This window comes from Tamandua tetradactyla, chromosome Y (genome assembly GCF_023851605.1).
Source record: "Tamandua tetradactyla isolate mTamTet1 chromosome Y, mTamTet1.pri, whole genome shotgun sequence".
Lineage (NCBI taxonomy): Eukaryota > Metazoa > Chordata > Mammalia > Pilosa > Myrmecophagidae > Tamandua > Tamandua tetradactyla.
The window spans coordinates 16,255,358-16,274,362 of NC_135354.1; the positions used below are offsets into that span (position 1 = coordinate 16,255,358).

The window sequence follows — 19,005 nt, forward strand, 5'->3', positions numbered from 1 at the left end:
ATAAATTAATTGACTACATGATAAAACTGATTGACACAAAATTTTAATATTAGCCCATTTTGTATAATTATTTTTATGAATCTGTCATGGAAGCAATGTAAGTAAAGATACAAAGGGAAGAGTTCCAATGGTTGGAATGAAAATGTAGAGCACTATTGTTGAAATTAAAATGTAGAGCACCCCTTCAGGGAGGCTGTAGTGCTGAAGTAATTGTTATATCAGGAGATGATGACGGAAAAAAATTTTCTTTCTATAAGAATTTTTTTCTTCTGTCAGCTTGTGAAGCGCTTACTGAATGGGAATATCTGCCGCCTGTCGGACCCCGCCCACCCAAAGGATTTGTGGGACTGAAAAATGCTGGTGCTACATGTTACATGAACTCAGTGATACAGCAGCTGTATATGATTCCTTCCATCAGGAACAATATTCTTGCTATTGAAGGAACAGGTGGTGATGTGGATGATGACATGTTTGGGGATGAGAAGCAGGACACTGAGGTAAATTTTAATTATCATTCCTTTTTTGTAAATTTTCCTACCAGACACCAGTGTTCTCACAAATAATGTTGTACTCCCATAGTTAGGAAGCTGCATCTGATGATAGGACTATATTCTCCCTCACACTATATTTATATAGGAGCATGTTATATTGTTCTTTATCTACTAAATGTTAATCTGCAGTTCATAATTTATGATAGTTTGTCTTCATCTTTAAAGTAGTAGAATATAATAATATTTTGTGTGACATAGCATAGTTATGTGTTTCTAAATGATAATTGTCTATATTTTTAAAAGTTAAATTGCATTTTAAATCTTTTATTTTTCAAAAATGTTTTCCCATTTAATTTGTGCCATTTTTTATATTTTCAGATTTGTAATCTTTGTCTATTCATGGGCCATTACATTTTCCTAAGATTATGATTCTTTCTGTTATGGAAACAAATTTTCTCTGTATAATGCCCCATGATCTTGTTGATAAATAACAGATAATCACTACCAAAAGTATCTACTGTAAAATATTGATATAGAAAAGTTGTATTTTAGAGGTAAAATAGAGTAGGCATAACTATGATGTGGGGTTTATGAATTTAGAAGACTTAAGGTCATATTTCTACTCATACAGTGTTTGTGTCTCTTTATTTTTCATAGAAATAATTATACAAAATGGGCTAATATTAAATTTTTGTGTCAATCACAGTTTTATCCTGTAATCATGAAAAAATAAGCCAATATTCTGATTGTACTAAATAGTTTTTCTGTCATTCACATTCCTTTCCTTCAGTAGCCAAAATTATTTTTGCTTTCGGGTAACAATATTTCATATCCAGAGATTCTAAAACATGACCCCTGCCTCATCTCTTCCCAGACCTAATAAATCAGATTATATATGCATTATTAGGTCCTGGGTATGTGTACTTTTTTTAAGACTCTCCATATGGATGATTTAACACCAATTCCTGAGTAAAGGACCAGCTTCAAAAAATAATAATAATAATTCAAATCCTCATTTTGAAGCAAGCAGTAGTAAATCAAACAAATTATGTTACAATTTCAGATTAAGTATCCTGCCTTTGCTTTTGGTATTCAGTCTTAAACTGTCTCTGCACTGTTTAGTTTCTTTCCTTATACTTAGATTTTCAGGTACAAGAACTAGTTATCAGTTCTGTATTTAAGCCTCAGTAACAGAACAAAACACATAGAAGGACGTTCAGTTAATTGTAGAACAGTTAACATTTTGTCTTGTAATTACCATATGGTTCTAACTTCAGGGTTTCTGTCTGTCCTATTGTTTCTACCACCAGTGCTCTTAATAGACATGTTTTAATGTCAGTGATTCTGAGCACTTGACTTAAATTGTCTTATATAATTGTCACAATAACATTAGTCCCATGAGGAGAAAATAAAGTTAAAAAGCTAAGTAACTTATTTCCCCCAAATTACTGAGCTTATGTGTTACGGTATCTTCATTTGTCCCTCGTTTAGACTAACAAATGGTGTACTTGACCAAATGTACTTTGCTATATAATATTACTTCCAGTGGCTGCAAAAATATCCTTTTTTGATAACTTATTAGTGGAATAGTCGAAATAAATACTAATTCAAGTGCTTTGAAAATAAAGGATTATAGAGGCAGTGGAAGTCATTCACTACCATTTTGGTGCTAAGTTTCACTTTATTTTACTGTATTCATCAAGAATAGCACATCAATGATGTTTTTTGGTCTCTAGAGTAATGTTGATCCACGAGATGATGTATTTGGATATCCTCATCAGTTTGAAGACAAGCCAGCATTAAGTAAAACAGAAGATAGGAAAGAATACAATATTGGTGTCTTACGACACCTTCAGATCATCTTTGGTCATCTAGCTGCTTCTCAACTCCAATACTATGTGCCCAGAGGATTTTGGAAACAGTTCAGGTAAATTATGGATAGATGATAAAGGTTTATAGAAATCTCAATACATAACTTTATACTAATAAAATATAGGCTGGAAGAATAATTATTTCAGTTTGCAGAAAAATTGGGAAAAATAGAGTTCCAATACCTACCCCACACACATATAGCCTCCCTATTAACATCTTGATGGGCCTAGAATTTTAATTCTGTAAAATTTTCACTTATCCTGAATGGCGTGATTATTTTTTGCGTGCATTTAGAAATGAAAATTCTTTTTATCTGCACACAGTGTACAAGGGCAGTGGTCAAGATTTGGCACATGTGCCACAAGGTTGCGTAAACGTGAACTAGAAGCTTGATAAGATTCAAGTTGACTTCTCTCCTTTTTAGAATGATTGGACTAGAGTAAGTGGGTAATATTTAATTTCATGAGGAGGTACAAAATCTCCTCATGTCTTTCTTTTTGTGGCACTAACAATCTAAGTCACCATTGCCTAAATCCATCATTTCATTAGCAAAAAATTACAATCTTTCATCATTTATTAGCTGGATTTAGTTTTGAGAAAGAAACTTGCCTTCATCAGTTACCTGAATATATGTGCCGATAAGAAAGAATAATAGCTCTTACTCTTCCTTTTTTTTTTGCAAGTTTAAAAAATAATTACCTATTTGCTTAGCATTCTCAAAAAACAACCAGTAATAAAACCAGGTCATCTTTTTTAGGTTTTAGGTTTTTAGGTTTTTTAGGTTTGATTATATATCAATCTTGTTTTGCATCACCTAATTTTATCAAGACCAATCATGTTTCATCCATATTACATTAACCAATGTAATACAATAGCGCAGCTGTCTTTATTCTGTATGAAAAAATGTCTATAATCCTTCACAGGGTTAAAATCCCCCCCAGCAAGCTACCTCCCAGATAGCTGAAAAATGAGGAAGAAAAGGGATCATCTGACTTCTGGACTCCCATCTCTGTTTTAGTTAAGAGTAGCTCCCTTTTTTATATTGGATGTCAATTAGATTTCTTTTGAACATGCTACTTTATAGTATAGTAGTGACCCTTATTATGTTTCTTAGTATAAATTCCTTTTATTCCTCTAGCTAAGCTCTCTGCTTAGGTCATAAAATTGATTTTCATATTTAATTGTTTTTTTCAGATTATATGCTTTTGCTCTTTCAGATCATTACCTAGCATAATCAGCATTTTCTTCTCTGCCTGTTTTAGTTATGTTTTTTTCTTTCCCTGGTTTGTACCATTTCTACCTTGGCTCTTTTCCACTAATTCAGAAACTCAGTATTTTCCTTCTTGTTCTTCAGAATTAGTATAAGACTTGGAACTTTTATCTTAAAATTTGTGACTCAATATGTACATGTATATATATATATATATATATGCATGGGCGTATATATGTATGTGTTTATATATTTAAAATTATATATGGTATACCTAATTCCATACATTATAATTGGAAGCTGCAACATATGTGTGTTGTGTATATGATAAATGTGGTTTTAGTTTTGCTTCTTATGTTTTTGTCTCAGTCCCTCAGTTTAATAGTACTGCTCACAATTTGCCTAGAAAGTACTTTTGTATTACCTTCATTCTGGAATCATACATTCTCAACATTGTAGTATTTTTTAATTATCTTAAAATTAGAATAAATTTAACATTTTAATCATTAGAAGTGTACCATCCATGGCAGGCCACAGTGGCGCAGCAGAGTTCTCACCTGCTATGCTTGAGACCCAGGTTTGTTTCCTCCTGCCCATGAAAAAAAAAGAGGGTACCATCCAGTAGCATTTAGTACATTGAAGTGTTGTGCTATGTGCAGAACGTTTTTATCTGAAATCCAGGTCACATTAAGCAGTCTTTTCCCCATTCTACTCTCTCTTCACTGCAGACGACCACAATCCTTCTCTTTGTGGATTTACCTGTCCTGACATTTCACATAAATTTAATCATACGATTATGGCATTTTGAATCTTCTTCCTTGTTTCACTCAGCATATTGTTTCAGTTCATGATGTTATAACATGTATCAGAACTTCTTTCCTTTTTATGGCTAAATGGTATTCCATAATATGGATATATAATGATTTGGTTTATCCATTTCATCAATTGTTGGACCCTTGGGTAGTTCCCATCTGTTAGCTATTTTGAATAGTAATGGAATTGCCACATCATATGATAGTTCTGTGTTTAACTTTTTGAGGAACTGCTAAACTGTTTGCTAGAATAACTGTATCAATTTACAATCCCACCAGCAATTTATGACAGTTATTCTACTTCCTTTCCAACCCTTTTTATTTTCCATTATTTTAAATAATAGTCCTCTTGGTATATGTGAATTGATTTCATTGTGTTTTTCATTTGCATTTCCCTAAGGTGTTGAGCATCTCTTCATGCGCTTATTGACTGTTGTTTATCTTTTTTCTTTCAAGATTGATTTAGCTGTTTGTTTCATACAAATCTGTATGAAACATTTCCATTTCTGCCACTGAGACCCCTGGAATTTTTATAGAAATTCTGTTGTAATTCTATATCATTTTGGATAGTGTTGACACCTTAACAATATTAAATCTTCCAGTTTGTAAATATGAGATCTTTTCATTTTTTTTAGGTTTTCTTTCATTTCTTTCAGAAGTGTTTTACGGTTTAATGATACAAGTCTTAGACCTTGCTTAAATTTATATGCTACATATTTTTTTGAATGGTACTATAAATGGGTTTTTTCCTTAATTTCTTTTTCAGGTTGTTGGTAGTTAGTGTATAGAAATATAATGGATTTTGGTATTTTGATGTTGCATCTTCCAACTTTGCTAACTTTATTAACGCTAGAAATTTTCTTGTAGACCCTTTCTGTCTTTCCATATATAAGATAATATATGCTATAGAGATCATTTTACTTTTTCTTTTATTTCTTGCTTTCCTAATTGCTTTGATTAGAATTTCAGTATAATGTTAACTAGAAGGGGTGAGGGGTAGACCTTCTGATCTTCTTCCTGATTTTAAGTGGAAAATTTTCAGTCTTTTACCACTGATTATTGTTTATATGTAGGCTTTTCTTATTCTACTTTTAAAATGTTGAAGAGCTTTCTACTACTAGTTTTTTGAGTGTTTTTATCATGAAAGGATATGGAAATTTAGTTCAGGCAGATAAGAAAAACCTACATAAAACTGATGATCTTATATATATATGTTTTTATTTTTGATACGGATTTATTGTTTTATAAATTGAAGAGGTTCTAACAGTTTCCCCCAAAGTATTTCATATACATACCGTAAAAATAAAGCTGTTCTCTTCTCCTGTGTAGTCATTTTACATGTATCTCATAAAGAATTTAAACTGGTTTACTTATATCTAATATTTCGTTTGCATTCATATTTTTCTTATATCTCTCAAATATTCTAGTTACTTTTCTTTTGTTCAAAGATCCATTCAAGAATTATGTGCTGCATTTAGTTGTTTACTTTTTAATCTCTTTTAATCTAAAATAATCTCACCTTTTCATGGATATTATGAATCTGAAATTTTAGAAAAATGCAGTCCATTTGATGCGTAGAATATCTCATATTTTGAATTGTCTCTATGGATTGTCTGCTTGTTTTGTAATGATTAAAAACATAGTAGGTAGTGATGATGGTGCAAGAGTAGTTCAGTGGTAGAGTTCTTGCCTGCCGTGTGTGGCCTGAATTCAATTTGCAGCCCATACACTTCCCAAGGAAGAAAAAATTCAACAAATGATGCTATAAAGACAGGACAATCACATGGAAAAAAAATGCAATGTGACCCTTACCATATAACATGAAAAGAAAGAAGGAAAGAAATTGTATTAGAATGAAGTTTAGCTCCATGTCCTCAAGAAACATGCTTTCTGCTCTTTGCCTGACACCCCATGAGGGAGACCTTTGGTTGTCCAGTCCAGCTCTGAATTAGATGTAATATCTGTTTACTGAACATCTTTGGTGATCATTGAACTGTACACTTCCTTACAGAAGGAAATGATATCCTTGTGAGAGAAGAGGAAATAAAATCCTCTATCTATCTAAATACTGCCATATGAGGAGTTATCTCGTGATTATTTGCTGCATCCACATGTGTAACGACTTGTACCAGTAATTGAACATCATCTTGGTGTCCATTATTTGCTGCTAGCCCCAATAGAGTATACCATTTCTGTTACATACGTCATTATGAGCTCTCCTCTCAAAATGAATTGACACACATATCGCTGTCTTAATGTGAAATGAAACAACAGAGACAACAATAAAAAGCAACTTTTCACTTCTGAAAATTTTATATGAAGGAAATTTTTTATTAGAATTCAAGAACTAAAGTATGTTTGCACTAAATTACGTTACAGAGAATCTCCTGATAACAAACTTAAAGCACGTATTTGGTGAATGAATTAATAATTAAAAAAAAACATTTTGTTAATTTGATAATGATGGTACTATATTCTTCCCATTGCATCATGTCAGGAAATTCATGTCAGTTTTCTCCATTTTGGTGATATCAACTTTGATCCATTAATTTCTGTCTTAAAAGTTCCTTTTGCATGGGTCTGAACATACTTTGAAAAGAAATGGGATGAACTGCTACCATTTGCAATATTAAATTACTTTTTGTCCAATAATAATATATGTGGCTTGTAAGTCATGCACTTTTATATTTACAGTATAAAATTGGAATAAGATTAGTTGCTACATGAAAGCCTCAGTAGAAGAATTTATTAAAAGAAAGGGAGAGGGCCAAGGGTCAAGGTGGCGGCTTAGTAAGGTATGCGCGTCTTAGTTCCTCCTCCAGAGCAACTACTAGGTGACCAGAAACAGTGCAGAACAGCTCCGGGGGCCACGGCAGGGACCAGACACATAGCGTACTCCAGTCTGGACTGGCTGGACCGGCTGCAAGACTCCGCTGCAGTGAGCTCCACGAGCGGCACACCTTTCCCCGGGCCGCAGCGGCTAGCAGCCGGTGCCCCTCCCTCCCTCCTTCCCGGACCGGCTGAGAGTCTCGGAGAGGCAAGTTCCCCAAGCCGCGGCGGCCGGCAGCCGGCACCCATCTCTCGCAGGCAGCTTCCTGGACCGGCTACGAGTCTCGGATCAGCGAGGTCCCCAAGCTGTGGCCACGGGCGCCCCTCCCCCACAGGAGACTCCTGGACCGGCTATGAGTCTCAGATCAGCGAGCTCCTCAAGCCGCACTGACTGGCGGCCGGTGCCCCTCCCCCACAGGTGCCTGCACGGAGGGAGAGGAGGGAGTCTCTGACAGTGGCAGGGACTGGGTCCAACCAAACACCAATAGTGGCGTTAATAAAGGAGGCACAACATCTTTTGCTGCTGGGACCCACAGACAGAGAAGCACCACATACTGGGCAGGAAAAGAAAAACAGAGCCCAGAGACTTAACAGGAAAGTCTTTCAACCTGCTGGGTCCCACACTCAGGGAAATCTGAATAAATGCCCAGACACCAGCAAAAAATAAGAGATCACAACAGGAAAATTGAAGATATGGCCCAGTCAAAGGAACAAACCAATAGCTCAAATGAGATGCAGGAGCTGAGATAACTAATTCTGAATATACGAACAGAAATGGAAAACCTCTTCAAAAACCAAATCAATAAATTGAGGGAGGACATGAAGAAGGCAAGGAATGAACAAAAAGAAGAAATGGAAGGTCTGAAAAAACAAATCACAGAACTTATGGGAATGAAAGATACAGTAGAAGAGATGAAAAAAACAATGGAAACCTACAATGGTAGATTTCAAGAGACAGAAGTTAGTTTTGGTGAGCTGGAGGATGAAACATCTGAAATCCAAAAAGAAACAGAAACTATAGGGAAAAGAATGGAAAAATTTGAACAGGGTATCAGGGAACTCAAGGACAATATGAACCGCACAAATATATGTGTTGTGGGTGTCCCAGAAGGAGAAGAGAAGGGAAAAGGAGGAAAAAAACTAATGAAAGAAATTATCACTGAAAATTTCCCAACTCTTATGAAAGACCTAAAATTACAGATCCAAGAGGTGCAGCGCACCCCAAAGAGAAAAGATCCAAATAGATGTTCTACAAGACACTTACTAGTTAGAATGTCAGAGGTCAAAGAGAAAGAGAGGATCTTGAAAGCAGCAAGAGAAAAACAATCCATCACGTACAAGGGAAACCCAGTAAGGGTATGTGTAGATTTCTCAGCAGAAAACATGGAGGCAAGAAGACAGTGGGATGATATATTTAAATTACTAAAAGAGAAAAACTGCCAAGCAAGACTTCTATATCCAGCAAAATTATCCTTCAAAAATGAGGGAGAAATTAAAACATTTTCAGGCAAAAAGTCACTGAGAGAATTTGTGACCAAGAGACCAGCTCTGCAAGAAATACTAAAGGGAGCACTAGAGTCAGATACGAAAAGACAGAAGAGAGAGGTGTGGAGAAGAGTGTAGAAAGAAGGAAAATTATATATGATATGTATAATACAAAAGCCAAAATGGTAGAGGAAAATATTACCCAAACAGTAAGAACACTAAATGTTAATGGACTGAATTCCCCAATCAAAAGACATAGACTGGCAGAATGGATTGAAAAACAGGATCCTACCATATGCTGTCTACAGGAAACACATATTAGACCCAAAGATAAACATAGGTTGAAAGTGAAAGGTTGGGAAAAGATATTTCATACAAATCACAACCAGAAAAGAGCCAGATAAAAGAGACAAAGAAGATACTATCTACTAATAAAAGGAACAATTAAACAAGAAGACATAACAATCATAAATATTTATTCACCAAATTAGAATGCCCCAAAATACGTGAGGAATGCACTACAGATACTGAGAAGGGAAATAGACACATCTACCATAATAGTTGGAGACTTCAATTCCCCACTCTCATCAATGGACAGAACATCTAGACAGAGGATCAATAAAGAAACAGAATTTGAATATTACAATAAATGAGCTAGACTTAACAGACATTTATAGGACATTACACCCCACAACAGCAGGCTACACGTTTTTCACAAGTGCTCATGGTTCATTCTCAAAGATAGACCATATGCTGGGTCACAAAGCAAGTCTCAACAAATCTAAAAAGGTTGAAATCATTCACAACACTTTCTCAGATCATAAAGAAATGAAGTTGGAAATCAGTAATAGGCAGGGTGCCAGAAAATTCACTAATACGTGGAGGCTCAACAACACACTCTTAAACAACCAGTAGGTCAAGGAAGAAATTACAAGAGAAATTAGTAAATATCTCGAGGCAAATGAAAATGAAAACACAACATACCAAAATCTATGGGACGCAGCAAAGGCGGTACTAAGAGGGAAATTTATTGCCCTAAATGCCTGTATCAAAAAAGAAGAAAGGGCAAAAATTCGGGAATTAACTGTCCACTTGGAAGAACTGGAGAAAGATCAGCAAACTAACCCCAAAGCATGCAAAAGGAAAGAAATAACAAAGATTAGAGCAGAAATAAATGAAATTGAAAACATGAAAACAATAGAGAAAATCAGTAAGACCAGAAGTTGGTTCTGTGAGAAAATCAACAAGATTGATGGGCCATTAGCAAGATTGACAAAAAGAAGAAGAGAGAGGACGCAAGTAAATAGGATCAGAAATGAGAGGAGACATAACCACTGACCTCACAGAAGTAAAGGAGGTAATAACAGGATACTATGAACAACTTTATGCTACTAAATACAACCGTGTAGATGAAATGAACAAGTTCCTAGAAAGGCATGAACAACCAACTTTGACTCGAGAAGAAGTAGATGATCTCAACAAACCAATCACAAGTAAAGAAATTGAATCAGTCATTCAAAAGCTTTCCAAAAAGAAAAGTCCAGGACCAGATGGCTTCACATGTGAATTCTACCAAACATTCCAGAAAAAATTAGTTCCAACCCTGCTCAAACTCTTCAAAAAAATTGAAGTGGAGGGAAAGCTACCTAATTCATTCTATGAAGCCAACATCATCCTCATACCAAAACCAGACAAAGATATTACAAAAAAAGAAAACTACAGACCAATCTCTCTAATGAATATAGATGCAAAAATCCTCAACAAAATTGTAGCAAATCGAATCCAGCAACACATTAAAAGAATTATACATCATGACCAAGTAGGATTCATCCCAGGTATGCAAGGATGGTTCAACATAAGAAAATCAATTAATGTAATACACCATATCAACAAATCAAAGCAGAGAAATCACATGATCATCTCAATTGATGCAGAGAAGGCATTTGGCAAGATTCAACATCCTTTCCTGCTGAAAACACTTCATAGAATAGGAATACAAGGGAACCTCCTTAAAATGATACAGGGAATATATAAAAAACCCACAGCTAATATCATCCTCAATGGGGAAAAATTGAAAACTTTCCCCTAAGATCAGGAACAAGACAAGGATGTCCATTATCACCACTGTTATTCAATATTGTGATGGAGATTCTAGCCAGAGCAAGTAGACAAGAAAAAGAAATACAAGGCATCAAAATTGGAAAGAAAAAAGTAAGACTATCACTGTTTGCAGATGATAAGATACTATACGTCGAAAACCCTGAAAAATCCACAGCAAAACTATTAGAGCTAATAAATGAGTACAGCAAAGTAGCAGGTTACAAGATCAACATTCAAAAATCAGTAGTGTTTCTATACACTAGCAATGAACAGGTTGAGGGGGAAATCAAGAAACGAATTCCATTTACAGTTACAACTAAAAGAATAAAGTACTTAGGAATAAATTTAACTAAAGAGACAAAAGACCTGTACAAAGAAAACTACAAAAAAATGGCAAAAGAAATCACAGAAGACCTAAATAAATGGAAGGGCATACCGTGTTCATGAATTGGAAGACTAAATATGTTAAGATGTCAATTCTACCTAAATTGATTTACAGATTCAACGCAATACCAATCCAAATCCCAACACCTTATTTTTCAGAAATAGAAAAACCAATAAGCAAATTTATCTGGAAGGGCAGGGTGCCCCGAATTACTAAAAACATCTTGAGGAAAAAAAACGAAGCTGGAGGTCTCACGCTGCTTGACTTTAAGGCATATTATGAAGCCACGGTGGTCAAAACAGCATGGTATTGGCATAAAGATAGATATATTGACCAATGGAATCGAATAGAGTCCTCAGATATAGACTCTTTCATCTATGGGCGTTTGATCTTGATAAGGCAGTCAAGCCAACTCACCTGGGACAGAACAGTCTCTTCAATAAATGGTGCCTAGAGAACTGGATATCCATATGCAAAAGAATGAAAGAAGACCCATATCTCACACCCTACACAAAAGTTAACTCAAAATGGATCAAAGATCTAAACATTAGGTCTAAGACCATAAAACAGAGGAAAATGTAGGGAGATATCTTATAAATCTTACAATTGGAGGCGGTTTTATGGACCTTAAACCTAAAGCAAAAGCGCTGAAGAAAGAAATAAGTAAATGGGAGCTCCTCAAAATTAAACACTTTTGTGCATCCAAGAACTTCATCAAGAAAGTAGAAAGACAGCCTACCCAATGGGAGACAATATTTAGAAATGACATATCAGATAAAGGTCTAGTATCTAGAATTTATAAAGAGATTGTTCACCTCAACAACAAAAAGTCAACCAATCCAGTAACAAAATGGGAAAAAGACTTGAACAGACACCTCTCAGAAGAGGAAATGCAAATGGCCAAAAGGTACATGAAGAGATGCTCAATGTCCCTGGCCATTAGAGAAATGCAAATCAAAACCACAATGAGATATCATCTCACACCCACCAGAATGGCCATTATCAACAAAACAGAAAATGACAAGTGCTGGATAGGATGTGGAGAAAGAGGCACACTTATTCACTGTTGGTGGGAATGTCAAATGGTGCAACCACTGTGGAAAGCCGTTTGGCGGTTCCTCAAAAAACTGAATATAGAATTGCCATACAACCCAGCAATACCATTGCTAGGTATCTACTCAAAGGACTTAAGGGCAAAGACACAAACGGACATTTGCACACCAATGTTTATAGCAGCGTTATTTACAATTGCAAAGAGATGGAAACAGCCGAACGTCCATCAACAGATGAGTGGCTAAACAAACTGTGGTATATACATACGATGGAATATTATGCAGCTTTAAGACAGAATAAACTTATGAAGCATGTAGTAACATGGATGGACCTAGAGAACATTATGCTGAGTGAGAGAAGCCAAAAACTAAAGGACAAATACTGTATGGTCCCACTGATGTGAATCGACATTAGAGAATAAACTTGGAATATGTCTTTGGTAACAGAGACCATCCGGAGATGGTAATTGGAGATGAAGGGATATAGACTGTGCAACAAGACTGGATACAAAAACTCAGAAATGGACAGCACAATACTACCGAATTGTAATGTAATTATGTTAAAACACTGAATGAAGCTGCATCTGAGATATATATTTTTTAATTTTTTAATTTTTAATTTTTTTCTCTCTATAGTGTTTTCTTTTTCTGCTGTCTTTCTATTTCTTGTTCTAAATCGATGCAAATGTACTAAGAAATGATGAATATGCATCTATGTGATGACATTAAGAATTACTGATTGTATATGTAGAATGGAATGATTTCTAAATGTTGTGTTAGTTTATTTTTTTAATTAATAAAAAAACTTTGAACTTTTAATTGTAGCAACAAAACTACAGCATTAAATTTCCTATTTTAAGTACAGTTTGGTGGTTTTTCAGAATATTGAAAATTGAATTATGTATGATCCAGCAATCCCACTTCTTGGTATGTATTCCAAATAACTGAAAGTGGAGACTCAAACAAATATTTGTACTCCAGTGCTGATGGTAGCGTTATTCAAATAGTCAAAGGGGGAAGCAACCCAAGGATCCATCTCCGGGTGAAGGAATAAACAAAATGTAGTACATACATGGCAGTGGAATATTATTCAGCTGTAAAAAGAAATGAAGTACTGATGCATGGCAATCTTTTTAATGGTCAGTTTTTGTAAATGTTGTCTGTAAGCTTTTAAAAAAATACATCCTTCTGTAGCTGGAAAAAAAAAGGAAAGGGAGAAATTTCTGGGTTTGGCTTATGTAGAATAAGCTCACTGTAGCCTCTGTCAGAACCATTAAAATTTTTAAAAGCGACTACCTAGGGACACTGAAAAGATAATTCTAAAAGCAGTAAGATTTAGGAAGAAGTCAGCACTTCTAATGGGAATTATTAAGAATGACTAATCTATTCCTATTTTCTTCCTTTTTTGTATGGCTTTCACTTGAAAGTAAATCCAGGTAGGAGATTTGTGTAGCAAGTCCATGCATTTTAAAACTATTAGAAACCTTATTTTCTTGTCAAAGGACCAGACTGGGGAAAAGTTAATGGGTGCCCGAAAGTTTGGGGAACAATTTTCTTTTGATTCCCTGGTCTTGACCTAAGGCTAAAGTATGCTGCACAGAGCAGACACTTAAAACCCTGAGGGAAAACACGTCTTTTTATATAAAGGAACCTGGAAAAGAGAACACTTTGGTGCTTTTCTCTTTCAGTGCTTCAGGCTATGAGTGTATTACACGTATGTGGATTGCATAATGTGGAGACCTCAATCTCTGTGAAAACAATTTACTGGCTAGATTGAAGAAAATGAGTCATACATAATATGAGTAAATTCCCAAAAAAAAAGGGAGCTGGGAAAATGGATTTCTTAATTTGTGTGCAGGATCCTGTGGCCATCCCCAAGCTATTTATTTGCATAGTCCATTGAAAGAAACATAGCAGAGTCTTCAAGGTTTCTGGTGGTTTGAATTTTTCTCCCTGTTTATAACATACTGTTTTGCTTTACCTCCTTTACTGTTTTCTTCCTGTCTTTGCTTTGCAGCATGACTTAAGTCTCTGTGCTTTAGAAACTTTGTTCTAGTCCCAAACTAACCTATGTATGTATCATATGCTGTCATACTCAAATAGGTTGGAAAACTAAACTGATAGTGGGACAGCTGATTACAGGAGACATAATTAGGTAAACAGAACAATTTATTTTGTTTCCCTTATTTTTCAATTTTGCATAAAATTTTTTTAAAGTTTTTATGAAAACTTATAAAATATAGTATCCTTGACAGGAGGAGAAGTCAATATAAATGTAATACATTGTACGGGTATAACAAATGGCGAAAGGGAAAAGGACTACATAGACTGTAAAAAGATAGGAATGTGTATTCATAGTCCATAGAACAAGCGTTAAAAAAAGCAATACTAGAGATAGATAAAATATTAAAATGAAACACAGTATTGTAAATATATTCAAATTATCCAAAAACATAAAGGAAAAAAAATTCTGGAGATAAAGTGATAGAACAAATTCAATCATATGGTAGTAACATAAATTGCACAATTAAAAGCCATAGATTGCTAGATTAGGTATAAAAACATCCCTGTTGTATGTAGTCTACAATTGTGGAAATGCGGTTGTAATCCAATCATGTTTGAAAGTAAAGAGCTGGAACCAGACATTGAGATATATAAAAATGACAGGTCAGTACACCTGGCTCAGTGGCATAATTCTCACCTGCCATTCCAGAGACCTGGATTTGATTCCTGATGCCTGCACATGGAAAAAGAAAAAAAAAATAGTGACATCATCAAATATTGACAAGGCTGTGGATAAACTGGGTTCACTTACACATTGCTGGTAGGAATGTAAATTGGTGATACAATTTAGCAGTTTCTTATAAAATAAACCTTATCCACCAATTTTAGTTACCATCGTGGCTATATCAATCTAGGGATAAGAAAATTTATATTCACACCAAATCCTGTAAACAAATACTTCCTGCAGCTTTATTTATAAAAGCCCCAACAGGTCTAGGAGTACTTCTCAGCAATAAAAAAGCAATGATCTCTAGATAAATAACTTATATGAATTTGAGCATTAAGGGAGTATGTGTGTGGCGGGAGGCTAGGGGAGCTGCATTCACATGCCTACCATGTTGCAAGTTCTATTTATATACAGTTTTGAAATGAAAGAATTTTAGAAATTGAGAAAAGATTAGTGGGTGGCCAGGGGTTGAGGGTGAATATTTTAAATTGTCCCTCAGTTTTAAAAGACAGTTTTGCTGGGTATAGAATTCTTGCTTGGCAGTTTTTCTCTTTCAGTATTTTAAGTATGTCATACCACTAGTTTCTTACCTCCATGATTTCTGTTGGGAAATCCAAACATAGTCTTACAGCAGTTCCCTGTGTATGATGGAGCAATTTTATCTTGCTAACTTTCAGAATTCTCTCTCCATCTATAATACTTGACAGTTTGATTAGTAAGTGTCTTGGTGTTCCAACCCACCTCTTGGAGGGCTTGGGTCGGTGGATCCCTAAGACCAAGGAAAACATGAAGCACAGAGTTAGGCATGAATTTATTAGAACCCACGAACAGATTTTCCCTGGTAGCTTGGCCATGGAAAATTAAGGTTACTGCTTCTGCAAAAGAGGCAAGGAATGTAAGGATTTATATGGGTTTATGACAAAGAAATTTCATAGGTGTAGCAACAGTTTCAGCAGAGTCTCTTGACACAGGGCTTTGTAGTTTTGCTCTCAGGAGTGATCAGGGGAGGGGAATTTCATTCTCTTGTTTATAATACCATTTGTACATTCTTTCCCTGTTGAGGAGGTCATCAAACTTTTAATGTCTGTTCTGGTTATGTAGGCAGCTCTACACGTAATGGACTCCTCTCAGTATTGAGGGAAATCTTAAGCCCTGGTTTCCCACAGGTGGAGTTGATCGGTTCAGACCTATTCTATTTGGAATAAGCTGTACTTCTTGGATCTATAATTTTATTTCTTTCATATGAATTGGGAAATTTTAAATGATTGCTTCTTCCATTATTCTTTCTACCCCTTTCCCCATCTCTTCTCTTACTGGAAAACCCCTAACATTTATACTAATTTTCTTCATTCAGTTCCTTGAGACTCTGCTTTTATTTTTCCATTCTTTTCTCTGTCTGATCTTTTGTAGTGTAGGATCTCAGATGTCCTGCCCTGTAGTTCACTAATCCTTTCTTCTGCCTCTTCAGATCTGCTGTTGTAGATCTCCCTTGTGTTTTTCATCTCTTCTGTTGTGCCTTTCATTCCCATAAGTTCTGCCATTTATTTTTTCAAGCTTTTGAGTTGTTGTTTATGGTAGCCTAATATCTGCTTTATATCCCATGTCATTCCATTTCCTTCAACTCACTGATTTGATTTAGAAGACTTGTTTGAACATCTTTCTTAGTTGTTTTAACTTCTTTATCTCATTTAAAGTGTTACTGGGCATTATCTTCATGCTTCCTAGCATGGCTCATGATTTTTTGCTGGTGTCTAGACATCTGATTTCCTTGATTAGTTATTCCGGAGTTATTTTTCTCTCTTCTACCTGTGGTTTTCTTGTTAGTTGGCTTCTGTATTTGTTCTTTGACATTCAGGTGAACTAATTTGAGACCTCCAGCATAGTTTCTATTTAACTGATCATAATTTTGGAAACTCAGCTCTGTTTGCCCCTATTCGTGGGACAGACCCCTTCCCATATTCTTAGCCAAGCTAACTCTAAAAGCCTCTGCTCTTTTGTTTTTTTCTGATCTTTCATCAGTCCAGTCTCCCTTTTGACTAGAGAGATCTCAAGGTTCGTTTCATGCTTACTGTGGGTTTATTTGTGCAGAGCTTCTATTCAGCAGTCTGAGTTTATTAAGTAAGTCCGCATTTAGAGCTTGCCTTGCCTTTTTCCTGGTTGAGACTGCTTTTCCCATAGGAAAGAATCTGCAACACAGCCTGCCATGTCAGATGGAGGGGAGCCAAGCCATCCTCCGCTGTTAGGGAGAAGACTTACAGTTTTGCACTGTGATCTCTGCCCTTCTGTTTGTTCTAAACTGATGTATGTTGTATGTTCATTCGCAGAAGTTCCCCGAACACGTGTTCCAGACAGTTCTTGGCTATTTACTAACTATCCTAAAGAACTAAATTCTATACCTCACAACATCAGTGTCTTGCCCCACAACCTATGGTATATAGTTTCTAAAGCTACTAGAATGCAATACATCGGAAATGGATTGGCTTTTACAAGGGAATTTATTGAGGTATAAGTTTATAGTTCTAAGACAAAAATGTCCAAACTGAGGCACCCAGGGAAATAAACCTCAATTCTGAAGAAAGGGCAATAGTGTCAGGGTTTCTTTGTCATATGGGAAGGTACTTAGCAACAGCTGCCATCCTTCTCTCCTGACTTCTGGTTTCAAATGTCTCTCACTCAGCCTGTGTGGGTCTTTCTGTTCTCTCTTGGGGTGTTTTCTTTCTGCATCTTCAATTGGCTATGTCTTGGTTTCTCTCTCTGCCTCTCTTGTATCAGTTCTGAGTTCCCTGTTTGTTTCCTTCCCTGTCTTCATAGAGAGCCTCAATAAAAGTACCCTGAATGGTGGGAGCCACCTCTCTATTAAAAGATCCCACTTCACAATAGGTCTGGCCCTACAGATAAAAAGAACATGACTTTCCTGAGGTGTATAACAGTTTCAAGCTAGCACATTACCCTTAGGGGAGATTGAGTAAAAAGGTACATGGACTCTGTCTATAAAATTCTTACAACCGCATGTTATTCAAAATCAAAATTTAATCAATTAAATTTGATTAAAATTAAATTAATTTTCTTAAAACCTACCTAGGGATAAAGAAAGATGTGTCATGCAATCTGCTGGGAAAAAATCTGGAAGAACTAGCCCAGATTTGGAAACAGTATTTTTTCTGAATACTATAAAGCTTAAAGAAAATAAATAAAAAATATTTTATATGCATATATAATATGTGTATTTTCCATTTTTGGAGAAAGAAGATGCAAATAAGGAAAATGAGACAGCTATAGTAAACCCTGTAAGTGTTAGACGTAGTCATAAGTGTCATTACAAATTCATGGTTCAATGATCAGTAGTTTAGTAGGGAGGTAGATAGATAGAGTTGTGTGGTGTGTGCATGAGTTTAGTTTGTATATTTTGATGTTTTATCCTCAAAAAATACCATGAAATAATGACCCCAGTAACAGTGAGCACTTGGTGCAAAAATGTAGTTTCTAAATACTGTTCTCCAATGAAAGGAGCAGAGCTTCTTGGAAAAATGATTGATACCTAGGACAGGAGAAGTGAAGAGGAACATCTTGCATCAGTTCACAAAAAGAAATAAAACGAAAACAGAAAAAAAAAATTATACCTACCATACCCCTTACCCCTCGCTTTCATTGATCACTAGCATTTCAAACTAAATTTATTTTAACGTTTGTTCCCCCTATTATTTATTTTTATTCCATATGTTCTACTCGTCTGTTGACTAAGTAGGTAAAAGGAGCATCAGACACATCATCCACGTAAGAGTGATCACACAATCACACAGTCACATTGTGAAAGCTGTATCATTATTCAGTCATCCTCAAGAAACATGGTTACTGGAACACAGCTCTACATTTTCAGGCAGTTCCCTCCAGTCTCTCCACTTGGTTAATAAGGTGATATCTACTTAATGCGTAAGAATAACCTCCAGGATAACCTCTCGACTCTGCTTGGAATCTCTCAGCCATTAACACTTTGTCTCATTTCACTCTTCCCCCTTTTGGTCGAGATTTTCTCAATCC

General features: G+C 35.6%; 1 protein-coding gene across 6 annotated transcripts in view; it reads left to right on the plus strand.

Annotated features, from left to right (window-relative positions):
* The window catches only part of LOC143672602 (ubiquitin carboxyl-terminal hydrolase 9X-like), a 179,838-nt gene that overhangs the window by 138,304 nt on the left and 22,529 nt on the right, over positions 1-19,005 (plus strand). For all 6 annotated transcript variants that reach the window (XM_077147219.1, XM_077147215.1, XM_077147214.1 and 3 more), the window contains exons 31-32: positions 277-497; positions 2,228-2,418. In XM_077147219.1, coding sequence (XP_077003334.1) covers positions 277-497; positions 2,228-2,418 — 412 coding nt within the window. The remainder of the gene's footprint in view (positions 1-276; positions 498-2,227; positions 2,419-19,005) is intronic.